At 40.3% G+C, this 24,637-nt stretch overlaps 1 protein-coding gene across 4 annotated transcripts in view; it reads right to left on the bottom strand.

The window, feature by feature from the left end:
* The window catches only part of LOC130434362 (teneurin-3), a 578,467-nt gene that overhangs the window by 64,622 nt on the left and 489,208 nt on the right, over nucleotides 1-24,637 (bottom strand). For all 4 annotated transcript variants that reach the window (XM_056764479.1, XM_056764490.1, XM_056764500.1 and 1 more), the window contains 7 exons: nucleotides 20,265-20,387; nucleotides 11,450-11,655; nucleotides 9,706-9,916; nucleotides 7,719-7,820; nucleotides 7,079-7,273; nucleotides 4,374-4,574; nucleotides 697-882 (listed from right to left, as the gene is read on the bottom strand). In XM_056764479.1, coding sequence (XP_056620457.1) covers nucleotides 697-882; nucleotides 4,374-4,574; nucleotides 7,079-7,273; nucleotides 7,719-7,820; nucleotides 9,706-9,916; nucleotides 11,450-11,655; nucleotides 20,265-20,387 — 1,224 coding nt within the window. The remainder of the gene's footprint in view (nucleotides 1-696; nucleotides 883-4,373; nucleotides 4,575-7,078; nucleotides 7,274-7,718; nucleotides 7,821-9,705; nucleotides 9,917-11,449; nucleotides 11,656-20,264; nucleotides 20,388-24,637) is intronic.

Consider the following 24,637-nt stretch of genomic DNA (forward strand, 5'->3'; position numbering starts at 1 on the left):
ACGAAGAGGACTCAAGTGCTTGTGTACTCCGACAATGGTGTCATTTAGCCCCTCCAATAGCCTAGCTAAGATTTCCCAAATAGGTGTTTCCCAGTGGAAACCTGCATCAACCTCAATGAAAATGTCAACCCTTTGATAGCAAGCAAAGGTCAGGGGGGAGGTACAAAACAGAACAAACACCAGCAGTCCTCTTCCTATAGAGGAGGGAGAAGGCAATGTGTGTAAATGAAAGGCAGAAAGACAAAGGGAATTTGCAATCAAAACAACTTCAAAGACGTGAGGTAAACCTTAATAAGACCGTGCTTTGACGGCTGTATCCGTACACTTGTGTCAACACCTGCTTGAAAGCATTGGAAAAATAACACCGTACTCGGGGGTGTGTGTCTCTGTGTGTGCATACTGACAACAGAGAAGAATCACAATGAGATCTCTGAGAACTGTTTCTCCTTGAGATTGATCAATTATAGAGTAAATGGAGCACAGATGGATATTTTGTTGACATCTTCTCAGACTCCAGACACGTGTCTTCATTAACGATCTCAAGAATGTCTCATACTCATAATTCTGGGAATTCAATACACACCTAAACATTTCCCAATAAATTATCCGAGAACATTAAATCCCCTGAGCGATAAAAACCTCTGAGCAATAATATTTTCTTTAAGGAATGACTGTGTGTGTGTGCGAGTCTCTTACCGACGGTGCAATGCTCTCCGGTCCAGCCCTGGTGACATTCACATTTGCCGTCTTTGCAGGTGCCGTGTTCAGTGCAGCGCGAGTGACACGCTTTAAGATCGCACACAGAACCCGTCCAGCCTTCCTCACAGCGACAACTTCCTCCTATACACATGCCGTGAGAGCCACAGTCCACTGCGCACACCTCTGCAAAGGCAAACAAATTGAAATCACATTTTTTGTTTAGACTTCAGTAAAACTCAAGGACTACAAGGTCACGCCTGCTGGCAGCACACTCTCTCCCCTTCCAAAAACAGAGGTTACGTTCCTGAAAACCATCACGTCAAAGTTATTGACTTTAAGTGTGAAAAACGTATGACAGGAAATAGATAACTGCAGACCCCCGCTGGGTTTAGTGGGCTGAGTGGCGGAGCGTCTGCCGCACCTCACACAACACCTCATAACAATGACACGTATCAACCTTGTCCGACCCGGCTGAGTGTTGCGTGTGTGAGATACGCGAGGAGTCTGCGGCAGAGGGGAGCCAGCTAAAGGTGAGGAACAAGAGATCTGAGAGTGCAGATGCGGATGTGAATCGACACTGTGAACTTTCCACCTGGACCCCAAAGACAGACCCCCCACACAAACAGCTAGCAAACACATCAAGCCAAAATAAATCAATTATACAAACTCCAGTGTGGTCTGCCAAACATCGGGAGGACATCTGAACGATATCTGGGATTGAAGCTAGCACGGAAGCATTTCTCTTCCGAGAGTTGCGCTCCTCAAACATTTTTTGGCATGTTTGGTGTTTACAGGAAAAGATTTTGGGTGAAGCTTCCAACGAGAAATGACACGTTTTTTTTCGAAAGAAACAGGTTTCATGTTTAGTATGCCGGCACGTAAATGAAAGCCTGTCCTGGGTAACTGGTGACAATACATGACGAGAGAAAATTGAAGTGCGTTTTGAACGACTCCTTGTGAAAAGAGCCTGATAGTGATTTAGATTTGGTTTATGAATCTGTGTGAGTGCGGACGTGTGTGGGTTTGCAGAACAGTGAATGGGAGACAAAAGGGCTTGAAAATTCTGTACTAATATCCTTACTACGACCTTCCTCTGTGCAACACAAAAAAGCTGCCCAAGCTGCACATTTCCATGCAACGCAAATAAATAGTGAACATGGCTATCATGCATTATCATCATAATCAAGGCAAGCTTTTGGTGAATAAAAAATTCAAATCTATCGGACAGCATCCAGCTTGGTACAGTTTGCAGTATTGTATCTTGTAATACTGAAGCGGTTACATTTTTTTGAAGCTGACCCTGGTAAGTTCAATAGAGCAGCTCAGACATTCTGACATTCTCCTTTGGTTTTGTTTAGTAAAAATACATAAGGGTGATTAAAAGATGACAGAATTTTCAGTTTTGGGTGCACTATCCCTTTAAGGGAAGCTGTAGTTTCACAGCCCACACACCATTTCACGAGAACCTCACATTTAGACACAGCCTGTCACAGAAGACAGGAAATAACTTATTAGAAAGACACAACCCTGATAATGGCAAATCATGGGATGGGGTATTGTTAAACTCCTTCCTTCAACATTCCTCCAGACTCAGTTCTAACTGTGAACCCTGACAAGGTGCAAAACGGTGACACGAAACTCAGCCAGAGCTGGTGAAAGTGTATCGAGAAAAGGAAACCGAAGTGAAGAAATGCAGAGAAACATTTCCCATCAGCTCCCGGGTCAGGTGAGTGCCAGTTTGTGGTCGGCTTCCCTGCTGTTTGCTGTTATTATGGCTCCTGCAGGTGGGCAGAAATGACGCAGTTGCCCCCGGGCGCCTGTGTGTTTTAGCCTTCATCAGACGAGACTCCGCTGAAGTTCGTCTCACTTTCCTCAAAGCGAGAGTATGATTGAAAGAGAGAGAGCGAGAGAGAGACAAATAGAGAGAGGCTGTGCGTAGAGGGAAAAGTTCACATGGACAGATGAAGTGCAGCTGCTGAGAAGTGCTTCTGGAAAACTCGAGCCGTAAGTCTGCTAACTCTTAGCCCGCTGCAACTACACTACATCAATCTGGATTACTCTCTTGTCTTTCCAGGAGACTCTGCCAGAACTTGAGGACTAAGTGCCTGAATGTGTCCCTGTTACGCTGGCGCCAATTTTTTATCTGAAGGGGCACCAGTGGTGGTCCTGGTTCACCTAGTGTCCTAGGTGATATATGACCAACAAAAAAAATCGTGCAGCTTTTGATAAGCCATAACATGACCAGGGTTCAAAATTAAAATCAAATTATTGGTTAATAAATATAAATATTTTCTTTTAAGAGTTGCATTTATAATCCACCTTCCACAAATTACTTTTGCTTTTACATGCCGTTCTGTCAGTTCATCTCTCTCTCTCTCTCTCTCTCTCTCTCGGTCTCTCTCTCACTGTTTCATTATCTAGGACAAGAGGGGCAATACTAATTTTATCAGTGCTTTTGGGAAAGCTGCCGTCGATCCGATCAAAATCCCCCCCCGCGCAAAAGGCATTATCCGCATTTAACACAGCATCGTCGTCGTCAACGTGACAGAGGGGAAGTGTGCAGACCTCATTCATTAGCGCTGCGCTAATTGAAGATGTACGGCTAATTAATGGAAAAGAGGTTTAAAAAACATCAGGTGTTCTTCCTCGATTAAAACCGGGTGAGAACGAAAAGGAGAGAGGAAAAAAGAAGAGTGAGAGATAGATTGGCGTGTTGGGCTCCAGGGTGAAATAGTATTTTCATTAGACACAGTTTGCTGCTGAGAAAATAGCATTGTATAACTAAAAGGCCGACCATGGGCGAGTCCTAAAACAGCAGGGGCCCAATACCGGTCTTATTACAGAGATCAGTATCGTCACTCGAACAAACACAAGACGTGCGCACACATACGCCGGCAGCAGAGAGATAACATAGAAGCTGAGCTTTTGACTGAGATCTGAGACGGAGTTCATTATAATAGTATATTTTAGGTTCATTCAAATGTGCCTTCGAGAAGGTCCGCTGATTTATCTAAAGAGTTGGGAGGACGGGTAAGAAAATTTCGAAATAATAGACTGTTAATATCCTCAATATCAAGTCACGGACAATAAGCAGCCTTCAGTATATCAGAGAAAGGACCTGAAGGGATGAGCCACATACACACACCAAAAATTGGAGTGACAGCTGCATATAAATGACGGAGTGAATGCATTATTGAATTTCAGGAATCACTCCTAAATGCATTTTGGATTAAAAAAGTGTCAACCAAAATAACACACAAAAAAGCATTTGATTTCATTCAGTGTTTGCAAATTTTCACAGAATTATCAAATAAGTCTGAACACCTTTAATTTACCTATACAGACTAAAATGAACATGGAACACATACATAGTTGATCAGACATTAAACTGTTTTTATGGTAACCAGCCAAATTTTTAAGGATCAAAGGTTGTAGGTTGTAGAATGAGGGTTATATACAGTATATTCAACCATATATGTACTTTACACTTTAAAAAAACTGTAATTGTACAGAATCTTCACACATTTCGTAAATTTTGCGTGAAATCATGTTAATGTATTTCTTCTGACACCCAAACTGCCGGAATCTTACAGTTTTATTGTTGTTTTACAGTGTGTTGCTCTTAAAAAGGTGACTGCAAAGAATTAACAGGAAATACAAAAAATAAGTAATACCAATAGAGCAGTCTGGCCCCGTCCAGTTGGCGTCACAGGTGCAGGTGCCGCTTTCTGTCTGGTAGGTTCCGTGTCCTGAGCACTGGTCTGGGCACATAGTCTTCATGATCTCGCAATTGTTGCCGCCCCAACCTGGATTGCAGTGACACTCTCCGTGAATACACACACCGTGAGATGAGCAGGTGGGGTCCAGGCAGTCCACTGTTTGAAAAAAAAGCAAATTGTATTTGAAAATACAAAAACCATTAGCATGGTGTGATGTATGTGAATGTAATTTGGTACATAAAGTAGATCACGATATAACACCGAAAACAAAAATTCTGCCAAAGGACCAAATGAGAAGTATAGACTGTCTGATCTGATCTCCACATATCTGATCTCGAGAGACAATGAAACTGAATGAAAGAAACAATGTAGTCCATGGCTTGTCAAGCTCGAAAACCGACAAAAGCGGCTAAAATTGAATTCATATGACTGCACTATATTCCAAGTCGCTGACAGCATAATCTGAAGAACAGACCTAATTTTAAAGCATTATTCACTGAAACTCCTGCTTGGCTTGACAGCTGTGGTCACCATTTAGTTCCACTGTTTGGAAAAGATGTGATGGCGTTCTATGAATAACTTTTTTCCAGGTTTGGAATGAAACAAGGGCTAATAAATGATGGCAGAATTTTACGTTTAGGCCAGAACATGCACAGTAATACAAAAAATATGGGGTATTTTCAGAACAATTTTCACATTTCAGTGAAATCCACCAGTTCAGCAACTTACAAAGTGTACATAACCTAGGCTTTGAGTAATAAAGCTATTGAAAATTCTCCTGCTCCATTTTCCCCTTACATACATAAGCGAACTCAGACGGTTCATGTAGTGAGGAATGATCTATGTTCTCTCAGAAAATGTGCTAGAGATCTCATTGGGAAAAGTCTACTTCTACACTTGGGGCAGGAGTTTTTTAGGTGAAGTGTTAAACTCGGCAAGTGGGACAGTGCTACGGGTCTCTTTTAAAAATCCTCCACGAGGGGTTACTGCGCGTGTTCCTAATAGCCCATGGGATACGGCTGAGGTTCAGTAACCGTTAATTGTGTGGGGGTTGACGGAGCTTAATCATGCCATTGATTGACAACAGACCCGTTCCCTCCATACATTTCAATTACTCATGTCTCCATAGGTATGGAACTGTATTTGTTTGTTTGTGTTCGTCATGCCGAATCGTTAAGATTGAGCCGCTAACCGAAAACAATCTTACTGAAAAAAAAAACTATAAACATAGCACACGTCGTACTCTGCGTCCTGCGTGACGAGTCACGGTAACATAAGCACTGCGCGCAAAGCTAATTTTGCCAATTAAGTCAGCAAAAGAAAAATCAATTGTAATCTAGTTATTTTTCCGAATCGCGATAAACACTGTACGCTGATGGGTAAGAGACCGTCGCATCAGCTGGGACACAAGTGCAATTATTTGCTCTGTGAAGTGGAGAATGGCAATTGTTTCTGGAATATTGAACTATTAACTCATGCAATAATGATTATTGCAGGGACAGTAAATTATCAAAGAAGGTCACAGGCAGAAGAGCCCCTTTGACAGCTCCAGACATGGCGTTGAGTTCCTCGTTAAGCAAAATGATGCCGAAAGGCGATATAAGCTTGACTGCTTTTTCTCTCTCTCTTCTTCTATCAGGTCTGGTGGAAAGCCTGTCCGTGTCCGCAGAGCTTTCAAACACTTCTAGTGAAAAAAATCAATCCCCCCTCGAACCGACGGGTAATCAGTGATCACGTTGATAACACATTATCTTGCACATCTTTGATGGTGTAATGCAGTGGGGTTTAATGGTTTAATGGCAACAACGCTGAAAATAGCAGTGTTCCATTAGAGCTTCTGACTTCACATGCCGAGGATCTCTTTGGGTGAAAACAGCTGAAATGACCGGAAAAAACATTTCCAAACAATTAAACTGTTGTCTAACATCAGGAGAATTCATGGAAGGAATTTAAAAGAAATGTAAAGCTTTTTATTTAGTCACCCTCTTGTTCTGACTTAACCTCTTTTCATGTTGCATGTGCATAAAAACAGAAGAAAAATGTGGAGAATTTAGCGGCATCTAGCGGTGAGGTTGCGAATTGTAATCAACGGCCCACTTCCACCCTGATTTTCGATGCACTACGGTGGATGACATTCAACAAAGAAGATGTCGTCAAGTTTTTAAAAATTCCATGCTGAAGGAGATAACGTATTTAAGAAATGTGCTCTGTGGAGTAGTTTGTCCATTTAGGGCTACTGTAGAAAGGGGACACGCGGTGTATGTAGATAGAAATAGTTAATTCTAAGTTCATAAAAAAATAACGCTTCATTATTTAAGGTCTTTATACATCTCTGAAGACATAGTTATGTATATTATATTGCATTTCTGTCAATACACCCTCCAAAAAATTACACACTGGACCTTTAATGGCATTTCTTGTCATTTTGGAGCTTGACAGACCAAGTCCTCATTTCTTTCATTATATAAACAAACAGCAGCCAAATTTGACCATTTGTGTACTATGCAGATTCAAAACAACATCAGGGTATATAACATAATATATATCTAATTTCATGATACATTTCTTGCACGAGCTAAATTGTTTTAATGTCAAATTTGTTTTACAAAACTGATCTTTAGTCCGCACATACAAAATAATGTGTGATTTGAATAACTGACCTTCTTCACAGTTATCTCCTTTATAGCCTGTATTGCAGGCGCAGGTCCCCATGATGCAGATTCCGTGACCCGTGCAGTGCACATCGATGCACTGGTTGCTAGGAACGTCACATTCTGTCCCCTTCCAGCCGCTGTAACAAAGACAGCGCCCCCTAGAGTACTGGCCGTTGCCACTGCACAACACTGGACAGGAAGCTTTGAAGGGAGATACAAAAAAAAACAATTAAAAACACTGATAAAAGCCCATGAAAGAAGACTGTGATATTCAAAACAATGCAACAGGTGCTGTTTTACAAAGTTACAGACTAGATTTCTTTGTTCCTTCTTCAACAGCATAGGACAAAGAATGAAAAAAAAAAACGATTTTTAACCAAACAATGTCATAGGAGAAAGGAAACAGGTAATGAGAATAAACTACGTTTCAATATTAAACCATGGAAATTAACTAATTGTTGCTTCCTGTTGTTAATAGAAAGCTGATCAGGCTTGGGAATTGAGCCCCACCAAAAGCCTCCAGCCAGCCGCACTTGTTCAAATGACAATCTGAAACCAATTATGAATAGCAACATTGGTTGTTTATTTCTCCGGAGACTCGTGTGTGTGTGTGACCGCGTGCGTGCACGAGAGTAAGAAAGCATACCTCGTGAGCAATCAGGCCCAAGGAACCCTGGGAAACAATGGCACGTTCCCGAGCGACAGTCTCCGTTGCCATGGCAATTGTGTGGACACTCCGTGAGGGTATCTGGGGAGAAGAATGAAAGCGTGCGAGAGAAAGAACGTAAGAGAAAAGCTTTAATTGAGGAGACAGTCTGTGGAAATTAGCAGACATTCAGACCCCCCCATCTTTAATTAAAGGAGTGCCAGATGCGTGATTAACAAAAAGCTGCATCTAAGCTTACTCTGCTTTAATGAACCAATCAGGGCATTATTACCACCAATTAGCAGCCAGACGCTCCGCTCAGAGCTTTCTTTACACTGCTGGATGGCCATTAAAACACACACACACGCCTGAGTGTGCCCTTATTCCACTTTATATATTTATATTTAAAAACATGTTTATTTATGTAGACACACGAGGAGTCAGAAAGTTAAAACAGACTTAACAAGCGAAAACTAGTCAAGCGCACATCAGCATTATAATGAGACATTGTTCTATTACAGTGTTTCACAACTGGTTTCGCTTCAGGACCGGATGTGACTTTCGAGTGGTGACATCAAGATTAAAAAAATGCTCTTGAAGTCCCAACTATTACGGCATTAAGGCGTACTGGTTCAAAAACATGCAGACTGATTGACCTAAAAAATTTATAACAATAGTTATTCAACTGTAAATTGTTTCGCATTTCAATAATTACTTTGCTAAACAAGCAAACTGTGATTGCAAAAATGTTTATATTATTATTATTAGTAGTAGCATTTATTTATTTATTTTCAACATATAACATTTTCTGTAAGTGATTACAGTGATTTTTCCTTCTTTGACAAGCCTATTTATTCTATTTATTTCAATTAATTTCATTATTATTTATTTATTTATCTTTCATTTTAACTTCTTTGACAAGCCTATTTATTCTATTATCTGATCTACGCACTATTCAATCCTTTATCTGCATTTAGGATATTCCTTCACTCCGTAACCCTACAGTATATGTCTGCAATATCCAATCGCAGTCAAACCAAGTGGGCATCCACCTGAAAGGTTTTTCTATTCACTCTATTTTTGATTCTCACATGTGTCGCCAAGGTAATGTCAGTAATCGTGGCATCACCTGTCAATACTTTCATTACACGAAACGGCTCATTGGTGGCCGAGCCAATTCTGACAGGGTAATGAACTGCGGCAGTCTCTTGTCATCAGCGATCTGTTATGACACCGCCGAAGCATTTAGTGGATCCCACAGACATGCCCAATACAGGCCCATATTATCCTGCTACTGAGAACTAATCAATTTTCATTTTCAAAAGGTTAACTTTTTACTCATCGAAGCATAATCAACACCCTTTTAAAAAGGGCTCTGGCTGCGGGCCCACAGACGTTTTTTTCATGCTCTTGCCTTTGTGATTGAATGCGTAAGGAAATTACTCTTGCTGAAACCTATTTTTATGAGTTCACGGCGGAGGCGAGAGAGAGAAGTGTGGAAGGAGGAGCAGGTTAGAGAGAGGGGGAGAGAGAAAGAGAGAGGTCTAGCAGGTCACCAGGCAACACTCTGAAGTCAGCTGCTACCCACCAAACACTTTAAGCGCAGATCGATGCAGCTCTGACCGCCATTCCACACATTTGTGTATTATATGCACAAATGTACACTTTCAAGAAATTTGATTCAATGTTATATTTTAATCTTCTGTTCAAATTATCTTATTTAAGTTGTGACAAATTTAAACATAAAAAAATAGCTATTTCGCTATTAATTTCGCTCGATTAAAAAAAAAATCTTTATTAAAACGTGTTTTATACTTTATTTAATACATATATATTTATTTATACATCTTTTTATACATTTATATTCATATATATTACAATACATTATTTATCTTTTACTTGATTTATTTGTTACTGTATATCTTTAATTAGATTTGGCATCCCACACACACATGCATTCAGCATACATATTACATATGCACATTACCTATGATGATTGTATTGTAGGACACCTGCTCGGTGTTCTTGCCGTCATTGTAGAAGGCGAGGTGCCAAGTGCCGGAGTCTAGGAAGTGGATAAACTCTGCCTCATGAACATTGACCGAACGAGCCTTCCTTGCTGCTCCCTCCACCTCCACCAGTCCCCGCTTCTCTTTAGCTATCAGACGACTGCCGTCCAACAACTCCACAAAGTCATACTGTACACACACATTGCTATTAGTTAAATCTGTGCATTTGGAGGAACAATATTTTTTGCAGAACAGTACAAGTTTTTTATTTAGATCATTTAAGTGGTGCTTGTCCATGCCAACTCGCCACTATAATCTCAGTCATGCAGTTATTTGTTGTTTACTGTCATTATTAACCTTATTAATTCACTCATTTAATTAATCATTTGTACACATAACAACTCAACCTGTAACTGATTTATATTACAAGTGGCACAGAAACATACACCACATCAATAAAACCTAATTTCAGCAGTCACTGTGCAACGTCACCTCATTGATTTTAATATACCTGCACAGCTTGTGTTTCTGACAGATGTGGTGAGAATTTAGAGGTTACATTGTAACAGAATTGGCTTTGATTGTTTATTTGTAAGAGGAGCATGTGGCTTCAATGCGGGAATTGACGTTTGTGTATAAATTGCGAGAGATGTAATGAATATGTTTAGAATCAAGAGCCTGCTTTCGCTCGTGAAAGCGATAAGGGAATGTCTTGCAAAAGACACTCCACATTTCAAATGCTTTACAACACATTTTTGCCACTGTGACAAGCTGCTCCGGAGAGAGAGTTTGAGTCAAGGCCTCTGATGAGTTTAACATGCTGTTCTCAATTTACAGTGCATTAAAAAGAAATTTGTCTCCTAAGAGACACTTTGAAGAGCAGCACAAGAGAAGGAGATAAAGAATATGTGAACGAGAAATTACAAGACACCATCTGACAAAACAAGCAGAAGACTTTTCGATCAGTGGGGGAAACACAAGTCTCCACGCCTCTGTATGTCAATACCCCTTCAACCTATCCTTTTTTCCTCCTTTAAGAAACATATCGATTCATTTGTGGCAATTAAAGCGCTGCTATTGACTGTTTTTTCTGTAGGCCTCTGCCGTCAATTACCTCTATTAAGCATTTAGGCGTTTTGTGATGTACTCTTGAAAAACAACGGGTGCTGTTGTTGGAAAAGAAAGAAGATGGACGAGGAAAAATTACTGGTTTGCTTTTGAAGGCCGAGCTGAATTTTTAATTAAAGCGGGCACAACATGCATAAAAGTATGAATTGCTTTAAGAACAAATTACTGTGAGAGAAAGGGCCGATGGAAATTGGAATTGGGGTTTGTCTGGCTCCGCCGTGTAGCTTTGAAGGTCAGGTTTGAAACTATGACAAAATCCACGGTCCTTTGAGTTAGGTTTGCTGTATGCCATCTGTAGCGGTTCTGTGAACCTCATGTAATAAGATGACGATAATTGGAATAGCTGATGCTGGGATATTTCTTACACGCGGTTACGCTAAGAATTACGACTGCAATTATGAAATGGAAATTACAAAAATTATGGATGATAAAAAAGCATGCTAAGAGCCATTGCTCAATTCTTCCTGAATTAGCATCATTCAATGGTGCTCACAAATGCCATTCGGCACATATATAAAAAGCAGTCATAAAAACCTAGAGACTAAATGTCTTGTTCGTTTGTTAAAAAACCTTCTAAAATGATAGGATTTTTACCTGAGTATGCGTAGGAGGCAGTCCTTTTCGGCCATAGACCCCCACCAGGGCACCTCTCTGGACAGAGATGTTGAATTTGAGGGACTGTGGCTGGTCGATATAGAGCTGAGAGCGCCAGAAAGTTCCTGGAGGCACATCTTGAAGAGCCCTACGGCCCACATCCACCTCACCTGTGTCTATGGTGTTATTCTCCTGAAAGTAAACTCCTAGAGAGAGAGAGAGAGAGAGAGAGAGAGAGAGAGAGAGAGAGAGAGAGAGATTTATGGTTCTGTGTGAGAGAAAAACAGGGTAAAAACATGCGTAGAACCCTTATGGGGGAAAATACTGGCAGGTACAAAATGACCAGACGCTATTTCTTTTTAAAGAGCAGCAATTTAAAGGGACACGAGCGACAGTTGTCGATGCAGCAAAGTAGAGGAAACATATGCAAATGAGTTGTGATGTGACTACCAATGCAAGTTAAGGAAGCGGTGATCCGCTCCTGTGAGACAAAATGGAGAAATTAATGCAATTTAGCAACTTCCTTCAAAATGACTTGCTTCTGCCCACATTCAGAGATATTATAAATAGTTTCCTAAAAACCGGGTTGAACAACGGAATTATTTGCATTACAAAAGACTTAGATAAAGGCATTATGAATAATAATTTATCTTGAAATAATCTGTAATCTTGGTGTGATGCATTTCGCGTTGATTATTTTTTATAAAAAAGCTTTAACAAAAATGTCCATTCATGGATATTGCATTTGTGATCAGATTTTCATAAGCAGACAAGGCTAAAACATTAGTAGGAAGATGTTCTGTAACCAAAATACTTCCAGTGGTAGATTCTCTTTTAGTGTGAATGTCTTTTTATTAAACGCTATAAAAATATAATAAGACATAATGGGTAGGTAATAAGGCAGCCTAGAGAATGTTAGATGGTGTATGAGTAAAAATTTTTTAGCTCTAACTAAAGTGTAACGATAAATGTGATCAAATATTCATGTGGAATGTCAAAAATGAATAAATCACAGTTAACAACTTCTGTCCAATCATTTTCCACCTCTGCCAACAAATAAAATCAATAGAATTCACACACACGTATGTACTTTTTAATTGCTACACAGTATGTCAAATGAGTAAAGTGTCATAAAACTATATCTATATAACAGCAGGAGACCACTATCATGATGATGTACTGGATTCACTGTGCCTTTAGATTTGAAAAAATGAAAATAACAAAACATTAAAATAATGAGTCTGTATCAGATGTAAGGTAATCATAATACACACATGTGCACCTCAAGCACTCTTTATCAACAGTTTCTTTACTATATATAACATGCTCTCAAAGTATGAATTTGGCCGCAGTCATCCTCATGCGCCATTTTATGTTTTCAATTATCCATTTTTTAATCTCTGATTTAGACAAATCCATTTCCTAATAATAACCTTAAACAAACATCTAACACATAGTCTGTGTTTATAAAGTGATCACGCTGGTAATTGTCGAGCCACCATTTTATTCGAGGGGGCCTTCATACACCAGGCAGCTGTGGTAAAATCACTAGCCGAGTGGAAGTGAGGCTATTCGACTCTTTCCTTAACAAGCGGGAAAGCTAATGTCTAGACATTACACGCGCAACACGCTCCGCCAACATAAGCTTTGATGATACATATTCAAACCCCTCACAATGTGTTGCAAAGCAGCAGTGCAGAATGGAGCAGTAATGGGGGAAGGAGAATAGGCTATGCTCATATGCTAGCTAATGGAGAGCAGCTGGCATTAATATTGCATTAATTATTATTGCGTAATGCCTTAGCACGCGGGCAATAACTGCGCGCGTCGCTAATGCAGTCAGCCGGCTACGTAAAGAGCATGTTGAAGTGAATGAAAGAGTAATTAGGGAGGACTTGCTGACTGTTAGTTTTAATGCGAGCTTGCCTGTGGCCCTGAATGTTCTACAGAGCGGTGAGTGAGAGAGAAGCCATCTGTGAAGCCCTGATCAACAGTATTGTCCACAGGATGAAAGGAATGGGATGGCGCTCTCAGAAAATGCCAGTGAAAAACGGATTTGCTTGTCGTGTGTGCCAGGGATGCCCTGGGTGTTTCTTGGACATGGATATTGAATTGGCATTTCTACATAAGAAACAAAAAAGAGTAGTAGTAGGTTTGTTTTGGCTTGATGCAAAGACACCCCCAAAGCTTTTTTTTCTCGCGCTTTCCTAGGCTTTTCAGCTCATCTTGGCCAAACTGTCTTGATCTTTTCTGTTTAAATGTGTGCATGTTTGTCTGTGGAAGATGCTGAATGATTTTTTTTTTTAAATGCCTACATAAATTGTGCCTAGGGTCTAACAGATATCACTAAATTGGTGTTTTACAAAATGACATTTGTGTGCTCTGTAAACATCATAAAAAACCTGTGTGCGGTACAGAAGCTTCAGCCAATCAGAATACCTGGAGGTACCTGGAGGCTGCTCAGGTTGTTTAAAGAATGATGGCAACCGAAAATTGCGGTACCCATTCACTTCTATTGTACGGACACAAAACCAATGCAAGTCAACGGTTACTTTCATTGTTCGGTTACAAACATTCTTTAAAATAACTTAATTTGTGTTCTGCAGGAGAAATAAAGTCAAACAGGTTTAAAATGACAAGGGCGCGAGTAAATGATGACAGAATTTTCGTTTTTGGGTGAACTTTCTTTTTAAATTATCTCGGCATGTCACTTTATGATAAAAATCATTTCGGCGCCAGCGTTTTTTGGAAAACATGCTTGATTTTGACATTAAGATTTCAAAAGCTTGTGGCTTGAAAGGGCTTAGAGATAGAGATCATCTGTAAATTAGAAAAATGTTTGGCATCACCGAAAGTATATGTGGGGTGTAAATATACTCATCTAATTTGCATATTATGACGTCACCGGGGGCGGCCATCTTAAATTTCATAATATTCAGGAAATAGTAGATATTGAATTGATGTATGAATTTATTTGCATGTTTTTTTTTGTCTTTTGAATCTCATTGCAAATGATCAGGAAAGAGGAAACCAACTATAAAACAGGAGAAAGTACTAAAGTTTTACTATATTACTATACTTTATAGTAGTACAACGCATGTGAACAATAGCCTACTTCCTGATCAGTTCATCAGTAATATTCAGGAAATAGTTGATATTGAATTGATTTTTGAACTTATTTACATGATGTTGTTCAATGATCAGGAAAAGAGGAAATCAACAGTAAAACTATTAGTAACTATAGTAAATTTTTACTATATTACTGTGCCATAGTAAAATGCATGTGCCTATTTTTTGATCAGTTGACCAGCTATCTGCCCAATCAGCTACCTCTAGCAACTCATTAGATGACCGATCGTGATTTCCAAAAGGAAAATAGTCCCCTTCAGAGTCAGAATCGGCGAATAACATTGGCAACACAACCTCACGGCACAACCTTTTATTAGCCATTTGACGATTTTCTCTCACAAATCTCACAATTTACTCTGAAGGTCTGAACCGAACTGCTTCTGCTTCAATGACTAAATAGCTCACTTCTATTTGCTCGAACACTTTGAATAGGAACATGACGTCATTTTGGTCTAGAATCGAAGTACTACATGTCTGCCATCTTGTGGTATGGGATACAAATGAGATATTGCACCAAATTAGGATCTACAGCGTATTTTATAAGTATGACATCTTGTCTCAAATCTGCATCTTTGGGACTTAGAGGGTTAACCATTATTGTTAGCCATGGGCCACGACTAGCTGTTATGTTTACCTGTTCACAACCAATTTTACTTCTCAACAGTATACTAAGGTGGGACCTTGTTTTATAAACCTGGTACGGCCTCTAAAAAGAGTGTTGGTAATGTCAGCAGAAAAGAAAACCTTTCAAACTGAGGTAAACTTTTTTCTTCCCTTGGAACAACATTGACCAATGAATTATGCAAAGTAAGATCAGGAACAAGTATTAAATAAAATTCAAATGTTTACCCTTTAGTGGTAATGCTGCCAACATAACGGAGAAAATTAAAACAAGAATATCTAAACTACTGATATGTTCTCTCACCCTGAACCAATTAAGAGAGATGAGCAGTGGTTTTTCCCACCGCACTTTGTGACAGACAAGGACGAGATGCTCTTGGCCAGTCTTCTTCAACATCATGCACTATTGAAATCAAGCCTCTTTGCAAATTCAACCATCCCTCGCATCCCTACACCTATCCTGAATTTCTCACTCATTTGTTTTCTACCTCGCCATCTCACTTCATACCTATTAATCACTCCCATCTCAGCCTTCCAATTCACATGCTTTCATGGTCATCACTCTAGCTTCTCTCTCTCTCTTTTTATGTAAGGTCCCGAGAGGCTTTAACAGCACCACGTGCAATTTTGCCAAGTGTCTCTCCTCTCTCCAAATGCATTGAGATTTAGCGCCTCTTTATGACTTTGAGAGAAGTCATTTGAGCAGTTTTTAATTCACTAAAGCCTGTCTGTGTGTGTGTGTGTGTGCATTAGGGGAAGTGGTGGTATATTCATTAAGAACGTGTTATGCTTGGCTCTCTACATTGTTGCGGTGGGATTGAACAGAAGTGAGCTTCTCAGCCGGTTGGATGATTTGTTTTTCAGAATGGCACTTCATATATATAAGGCCCATGAAACAATGCTAAATACAAAGCTCCGCTCCCAGACAACAGGGATAAAAAGTGTGATAAAATTCAGTTTCACTATCACTTCTGTACATCTGTGTGAGAATGGTGGAGTCTCTAAAGAGAATAGTTTGAATACAAAGGAGCGAGCGCAAGGTTCTTTTCTGAAAAGTAAAAAGGCTAGTCTACCTTAATGTTCAATGTTTACGGAAATAATTTTCTTTTAAAAAACAACAACAGACGTCAAGTCCTTGTATGCTAATGACATCCCCAACAACTTGCAGGCTCGCAGGCAAACGCTCGCAATCTAAAGAACATCCTGTCATTTAGGAGAGAGACTGCTATTGTTCCTGGTTGGAAAACACACACAGAGGTAGACGGAGCACTTGAAGCTCTTTTATGGAGTGAGTGCTTTTAGGTCAGCTGTCTCTCAAAGAAAGGTGAACAGGAGATGACAACAGCAGCACCCTCACTTATTACTCGCTCTTTCTTTCCTAGCGAGACAGACAAATGAGTGTGCACGTGTATGTGCTGTTTTTAACAGGAAGCCAAACACTGCTGTATGTGATGTACAGTCCTCGGGTATGAATGCATCTCTATGAATTCGCTGTGGCTCTGTTTGCACGTCTATGCGTGTGGGCATGTTTTCTATCCTTGTGGGTGTAAAATGTTTGGAAATCTTGTCAGAATAACAACAAAACCTGACAAAAATGGCTTGTAGGGACATCCCTGCTAGACTGAAAGGTTCGTGAAAGCATGCAATAATGTGGTAATTCCAGGGCTGTCAATTTAACACGTGAGTTTGGTATGATAAATTATATAAAAAAGACAACGGATTAAAAATTTGTGCACTTACTGGAAGTAAACACAATTTAACAATTTATGCACCTGACCGCAGACCGTAAAAATGATGGTCGACGCGTCCCCATTGACTTCCACTGTGGAAAAATGAAGCCAAAATGATGAGATAAGGCCAGTGACGTATTGCGCCGATGATGTCATTTGGAACCCGAGTTTGTGCAGTAGCAAGTGCGAGATGGACCCATGGTAAAGATCCTGCCCATATCCCTCAATGACTCGATCATAAACTTTGAAATCATGTTACCGTTTCTGTTTTTTACATAAAGGGCGGGGCTTTTGACCAATATTTCAGCCAGCCACCAGGGGGCGATCAAATTGCTGTGGCTTCAGTTTTCAGGACGTGTGCGGCACACCTGCACCTGGTCTGCTTGTTAATTCTATAATATGACCTAAACTATCAATGGAGCTTTTCAAGCTAGAATGTAAAACAATTATTCACAAATTTCACAGTTAGTGCACCCCCTAAATATCAAAATTTTTAGACAGCAGTAAAAAACTATCCTATATTAAGAAAAATAGGAACAGATAACAGGGTCATGTTCATGCATGCATGATGCGTTCATGTATATATTTACTCAAACCGCCAGACTGCAGTTTTGCTCTGCTGTCCATGTGTATGCATGTGCAGTGTCCTTCACAGACAGCCGCGGTGGGCCGGCTAACTCAGATCAAGGTTAACTGAAGGAGGTGTGGGTGTTAGCTGCTGTCGGTAGTGATTGAGTCTTAGCTGTGTGATTGTACACATTGCCAATGGCTTCATTAAAGAGCCGTTCTTCCACAGGACACTCCCAACAATCCCCCATCATCCTGATCGGCCCTAACACCAGAATAAAGACTCGCCGCTGGAGGCGTCTGCCATAGCCAATTCTACTGTCCTATTAATACATAAACATTCCCTTGCACTCAAGGGCATACACATTTGATTTCTTTCAGCGAAAAAGAGAAAGAATGGGAGTTGTGGGGTGTGCGAGAGACGGGCCTCAAGCTAGGAAACAAAAGGCAGACTATACCAAATTCAAATCTGCTCAAATAAACGTAACCTGATTGTGTCACTGTAGCTTACGGGGAGATGAATGACTTCCTTTATGCTGCGTAAGTAAACAGCCACTGATGCCTGCATAACTGGATCACAATCAATTTACCAGCAATTTATGACCCATACATAAAAGCACATCCAATTGCTTAACTCCGCTGATAGCAAATAAACATTCTGGAGAGTAAAAATGTCCTACAGCTACATGCAGGTGTGTCCTGGTGTGCAGGAAGGCAGTGAGCGTGCACATGTCCATCACCTCCAGAACAAACACATTACTGTACAGAGAATCATCATAATGGCCTTCACACATATGGCCATTCATCTTCACAGCACGACTGTGTGTTGCTCTGTCGGCGTGGGAGAGCATGCATAAGTACTTAAGTGAGGGAGACCTAGTGGGAATACACCTGCATGTGGGTGGGAGAGAACTGTGCCTCCTATTTGTGTGTAGTTGTTATCTATTTGTAATTTTTATTGGATTTTTCCTCTGTCATGTCAATGAACTGAAAGCTCATGTTCTAAGCACGAAATTTACATTTCTGCCACACTGGCGAATGTCCAATGAAAATATATCCTGGCACTGAAACTGAAGATTTTGCATCCTTTTCTACCATTAAAATGTCAACACTTTAAGCTTTTTTGTTGCCTCATACTGTCTGGAAAACAATTTCAATGTTGAATGTTTCAATTTCAAATTTGCCTGCTGTGAAAAAAAAGAAGCAGGTGGTCTAAAACGACAGCTTTAAGAGACCAATGAGAAGTGAGCTGCATTGCCAGTCAGTCATCGGTTAGTGGTTTGGCCGTATATGGCAAGCGCCCACTTACTTGCTTTTAAGCAAATCATTTTCGACTACTGGACAAATGTTGAGCCACATTATTAAAATTCATGAGCCAGGCTGATAAAGTGTATAATGTGTCCCCCTTTCCGATCATTCTTATTAATATGCGGCATCATGTAACGGTAGACCTGGCAAGAGTTAAATCTTATATATTCAAATATCCTATGTTCTGTTAGGTTGCGACTGTGTCTAAATGTTGTTTTTACATCAGAAATATAAATGACGTCAAGTTGCAAATGTGTCGCTATCAGCCTGAATGGGATACAGTGTAAAAGTTACAAGTGTGACGGCCTCCCTTAAGCTTTGCTTAGGACAATATATGCTAGTAATCTCTACAGATCATCCCACCTGGTCTGAACCAGCAACTTTTGGTTCACCAGAACGTGACTTTGGCATGCCAATATCACCGTTGCAGAACACAAAAGAAGACATTTAAAAAAATGTAGGTATCCGAACAACAGCGATATCCATTGACTTGTATTGGTTTTGCGTCTGTGGCTGGGTTTTGTTACTGTGGATGGGTGAGTAAAGGATAACAGAATTTTCATTTTTTGGTGAACTATCCATTTATTGAGTGCATACTTACTAAGCACTTTCCCTAGGGTGTCGCATGTATTATCTGTGAGCATGTTAAAATGGCTCCATTTCACTGCTGAGTAGGTTTGTGTGGCAGCTTATATTAGGGACAGAATGAATTCTACTTCTAAAAGGACTGAGAGATAAAGACAGACAGAGAGCCCCTGGGTAGAGTTCCAGGGCATCTCACGGTCTACACTATTTGAAAATAAATTCATGTTCTCAAAGACACAAACAATCCTAAGAAGCCATTTATTTCGCATTCTGTACATGCGCATCCCCCCTCACATATTCTCACATTAAACCACTCTCTTCTTTGAACTCACTATCTCCATCGAAATGTATTTTTGGCTCATCATCCTGAATCACAGATGGTTCCTGGACCTTGCTGCCACGGCCCTGACAGCAGACACATCAAAGCAAGAGCCCTGATACTGTAAGACTAGAGTCTAAATGCCGTGGAACGTTCGCCTGTTGCTCTCGCGCTCACAGGGAGGTTCATACCTCTCCCAGATCACTAAACCGCAGATCAGAGTGCCAGTTAAAGAAAGAGAAATGCTTTTGGACTGTGTGTGTGTGTGGGAGTGTTTGTGGTTAAAGGGGAGGGGGGTGTGGGGGTGTTCATTTAGCTCAAGTTATGTTTATTTGGGGGTGTCTTGGTCTTCATGGATGAGGGTTTTGGTCCTGGAGGTGCATTTGTGTAGGAGTGTTTCCGTTTGGTAATTATTATCCGTGTGTTTTTGTGTGTCTGCGCACTCGTGATGCCTTTTAACCAAATGCAAATGTGTTTCGCACTTGAGAAAGGGCTTGAACAGACTGCGCGCTGGCGCCGTGTTATGCGTTTGTGCGTGTGTGTGTTTGACCCTTACTGTTCTCAGTAGACAGGGCAGTGACTGCGTTGGATGCTGTGGCGTCGGATTTGACCTGGCCATTCTCAAAAGCATAGCCCTCGGTCTCTTGCAGCTGCCAATTCAATCCAAAGAGATGCATGGCTGTGGAAAGAGAGAAAGAGTTGGAGAGAGAGAGACTTAACACTTAAGAATGTTTCAAACAACATACAGCTCATAGTAGTGGAATCCAAGCATTGGATATAGCTGTGAGAAAGTGAAATCTTGGTATTATTAATGTAATCGTTACAGTAAAACCCATTGCTAACAATTGCTAACAATGCAGTTGCTAAATAGTGGTCACCCATGCGTGACTTGACACGTGGTCAGATATGGGGACATTTGAGTGGTCAAATATACAAGAATAAAACATAGAAGTTCTCCAATAAATAAAAGAAGTATTTATCAGGTTTATCATTATTTTTCATTTATCAGCTTTCCTGTAGCTCAGTGATTAGAGCATGGCATTAGCATAGCAAGGTCTTGGGTTCGATCCCAGGGAATGTACATAATTAGAAACAATTGTACAGTATCATGCAATGTACGTTGCTTTGGATAAAAGCGTCTGCCAAATGAATAAATGTTAATGTAAGAATTTATAGTAAAATAAAATAATAAAAAATATACAGTTAATGATATACTGTATAAACAAAACATAAATAAAAATAATAAAACAATTATAAACATAAACAAAACATAAAATATAATAAAATGTATAAAATAGAAATAAAATGTAATATAATTTAATTTAAGTTAATATGATGTATGTTCCACATGTAAAACAAGCTTCCGATTGCATTCAGTACACGTGTGAACCCATTTTTCTCACTTATTTTAAAGACAAAAGTGACAGATATTGGAATTAGAATTTGCCAACATTTCTTTGTTTTATCAGAAAAAAATTATATCAGTGCATCAGTAGTTAAAACCTTCCTGTGCAGTTGCTAAAGTATTTAAGGTGGTTCCTAGAGCAAACTTTGCAGTACAAATGACGAAATATGTTCAAATCCCTAACCCTAAAAGTATGAATGTCTCTAGAGAATAAACAACAGTTAGAGTGATTAGTAACACCACTAATTAGTGAAAAACCTCTCACTTTGCCTAAATGACAAAGATTCAAAGTCAAAACGTAAAAGCACGACCACACAGATGTTGCCTAATTACAACACTTTTGGCAGATGAGAGAATAAAAGTGACTCCAAGCACTCAGTATTGATTTATTTCTGCTTTATTTTACTCGGATAAACTCTTTAATGAGTCATTATCGTATGTCATGTGAGAACGCCAATTCATGTGTGCGGCATCAATCAAATTTCAGGTTTTTAAGCTGAATAGCTCTGATACTGCACAGTTGCCTCCGCTGATGAGTTTGGTACAGTATTACTGACTGGAAAGAGTTTTTGGCTGCTCTGTGGAATAATATGTTTAGACAGCTGCTTTTGCTGTCCTGTTTAATTTGTTCCTGAAACGTCTCAATGGTCTCAGCAAACTGGTCGCTGATTCGGCTGTTGCCAGCGAACAGTTGAGGAGATTTCTGGAAGGGCCTCAGTAAACCTGCAAGTGCCAGGACGCAAGGGTTAAGATGAAGGATCATGCACATGACATGACACGGGGATCGGGTTAGGTGTGGCAGGAGACCCAACTGGTTGTATTTCAGGCCATGTGAGCCGAAGGGTTCTCCCACCTGCAACGTTTCCCTGCGGGTAGCATGACAACCTAGGTGAATCCGAACACACTTTGTTTCCCTGGCAATGATTCCAAAGTACTTGTCTGGAAATACCATATAGGCTAGTGTGCAATCTGATTTTGTAGGAACTGTGCCATCTTGTTGGCCTGACTGTTATATGGGTTACTGGTTGGTTGTAAATTCACAGGAAGTATAGCAAAATAACATGGAGCTGACAAAAGAAAAACTGCAGAAAATACTTGTAATGGAAGAAAAAGTAGCATACTAATTTAGCAGAACTTAAATGTAGAGAGGAACCCTTTAGCTATAGTTAAGTGTTTTCTTAGTAAGACTCAGGTCGCCCCCACATGGGATTTACACTAAATGGCCAGAAATCATTACAGCACCGGACGAGCCAAGTGTCTGATTAGCCAATTGGTGTTATTGCGTTGTAACATTTGTGCGTTGAAGTGTATGATGTCACCGACTATAACAGAAGAATGAGTCACTGTGCAGATTAATTCCAATACATGCTATTTAAGGACAGGGTAGGATGTTTTACATCACTTTTATAGTACTTTAAGCACTTTATCAAAGAAAATTAGATTTCTTATGATATAACCGTATTTAACATAGTGTGACCATTACTTACATGTGCGTAGTATAGATATACACGTGATTGAGACGTTCCTTTGATGTGTAATAGGTCTCGTTTTGCATTAGTGTTGAAATCTCATAAGATACACTGTATATGGGTCCCAGTATGTGTGTGTGGTAACTATGCTAAGGGTGGGCCGCTAAGGGGACAGGCTGATCCTTCCTCTGAGTAACAGCAGTGTTAGCTGCAGACGTTGCCTCTAATAAAGGTAATTTAGACCTGCCAACAACCCCCACTGGGTCTCTTCATGCCCCCAGAGCCACACACAACCTCCACACATAAATCATTCTCCCTCTCTCCGCAACACTATATTTGTGAGTGTGTGTGTCTTTAGTTGGGTGTGTAAGGTTGTTATCTGGGACTGTTTCGTTATTCCTGATATCAGTAGATACAGCTCCGCTCCAATGACACGAAGTGGTAATGAGAAAGATAAAGACGGACCGTATGGAATACTCGAAGTGCGACACAGCTACATTAAGGTATTCCAGCGGTAATTGGGTTATAAAATTCCTTAAGCCTATACTCTGCGCTTTCTTTATATCTTTCTATCGGGTCCTCTCTCACTCTCATTAAATTAGATCCCCGCTGGTTCGGCCTGTTTGCAGACCAGCCAATGTCCGGCACTCTGACCTTAGCCAAAGCAGGGGGTTATGGGAGAGTGGGCGGTATTGACTTCTCCACCAGAGAGACGACCACCGCCCGCTGAGCTGATCGAGCCTCAGACGCACTTTTGTGCAGGGCCGCTCCATCAACGTTCAGCATCAAAAAGGAAGAACTAAAGCAGAAGAGCAAAGTCTCTGACCTCCATGATAGATTCTTATTGTTAATGAAAACTTTCTTGGAAACGTCAATTGGATGCACTTTCCGGAAAGCGTGGATGAATAAACAATTAATGTGCGTATTTTCGGCGTGTGTATGGAACGTTTCCCTGTTCTGAAACCTTTGCTGAATACGAAGACACGAAGGCGGTTGCAAAAGTGAGGAATCTTAAGTACAATGTCTTTTTGGTAAGAATTTAGGGCAGTGTTGTGTGTGTCATTTGCAGGCAGTCCCATAATGCACTGCAACAAGCTTTTTAAAAAATAATAATGAAAATGTAATACAAAATAATGCATCGTAATTAAAAATAGATTGTATTAACCAATATACAGTACGTGTTTGTCGTGTGTTTTATGCTTGTTAGAACATTAGCATCATTAGCGTCGCGTCTCTATTGAAATCAATAGCGAGTCTCCCGTGCGGTTTATGTGAGGAGCGTTATTAGAGTGGCAAGCAGCGCTATGTAGAGCGTTCCAAATAAATCACTTCTGGGGTTTAGTTAGTATGAACCTGCCTATGAAGGCAGAGAGACAGGGCACTCCTGCACATTTTGGAACAGAGCTCATATCGGAGATATTAGAATACAAATGTGCCAAGTGTAAAATAAAAGAGCCTCTCTAGTCGACATGGAATGGAAATTGGCTGTTATGTTTTTACTCCTCTTTTCCCTTGGTTGCCTCGCAAGTGCTACAACAGCAAAAGGTGGGCGAGCTCAGGGGAGGTGGATCGCATTGTTGATGAGCCTTGGGCGCGGAGAGCTATGAATGGCAGAGAGAATACCTATTCAACATGGCGTTCATGGAGAGAAAAAGAGGACAATGCAGGCAAGCGCAATGCCTTATCGGTTTGTAGGAGGTCTAGTGCCACCTCAGGTGTGTGTAAAGTGAACAAATGAGGACGAAGCCAGAGAACGTTTTCACCGGAGCAGAGTTCATACGCAGAGCGGTAAATGTAAGGAAGTGGATATAAGGTTGGATTGCTGGTTATGTAACCAGAGGGACTCACAATGTTAGTGAGAACATAGGGCTTCTCTCAGTAACAAAGATCTGTCTTCTGTTATGATTAAAATGCTGTTTCACTGTATCTCACTGTATGTCACTTATGATCATTATAACAAGACAAACCTGGGGGTGTTGGACAGCTGGATTTCTGTGAGATGTGACTCATCCTGTGTTTTTTTGTTAGAAGAGAGACTAACAAAACAGGCTCTGG

The sequence above is a fragment of the Triplophysa dalaica genome, chromosome 2 (genome assembly GCF_015846415.1).
Source record: "Triplophysa dalaica isolate WHDGS20190420 chromosome 2, ASM1584641v1, whole genome shotgun sequence".
NCBI classification, from domain to species: domain Eukaryota; kingdom Metazoa; phylum Chordata; class Actinopteri; order Cypriniformes; family Nemacheilidae; genus Triplophysa; species Triplophysa dalaica.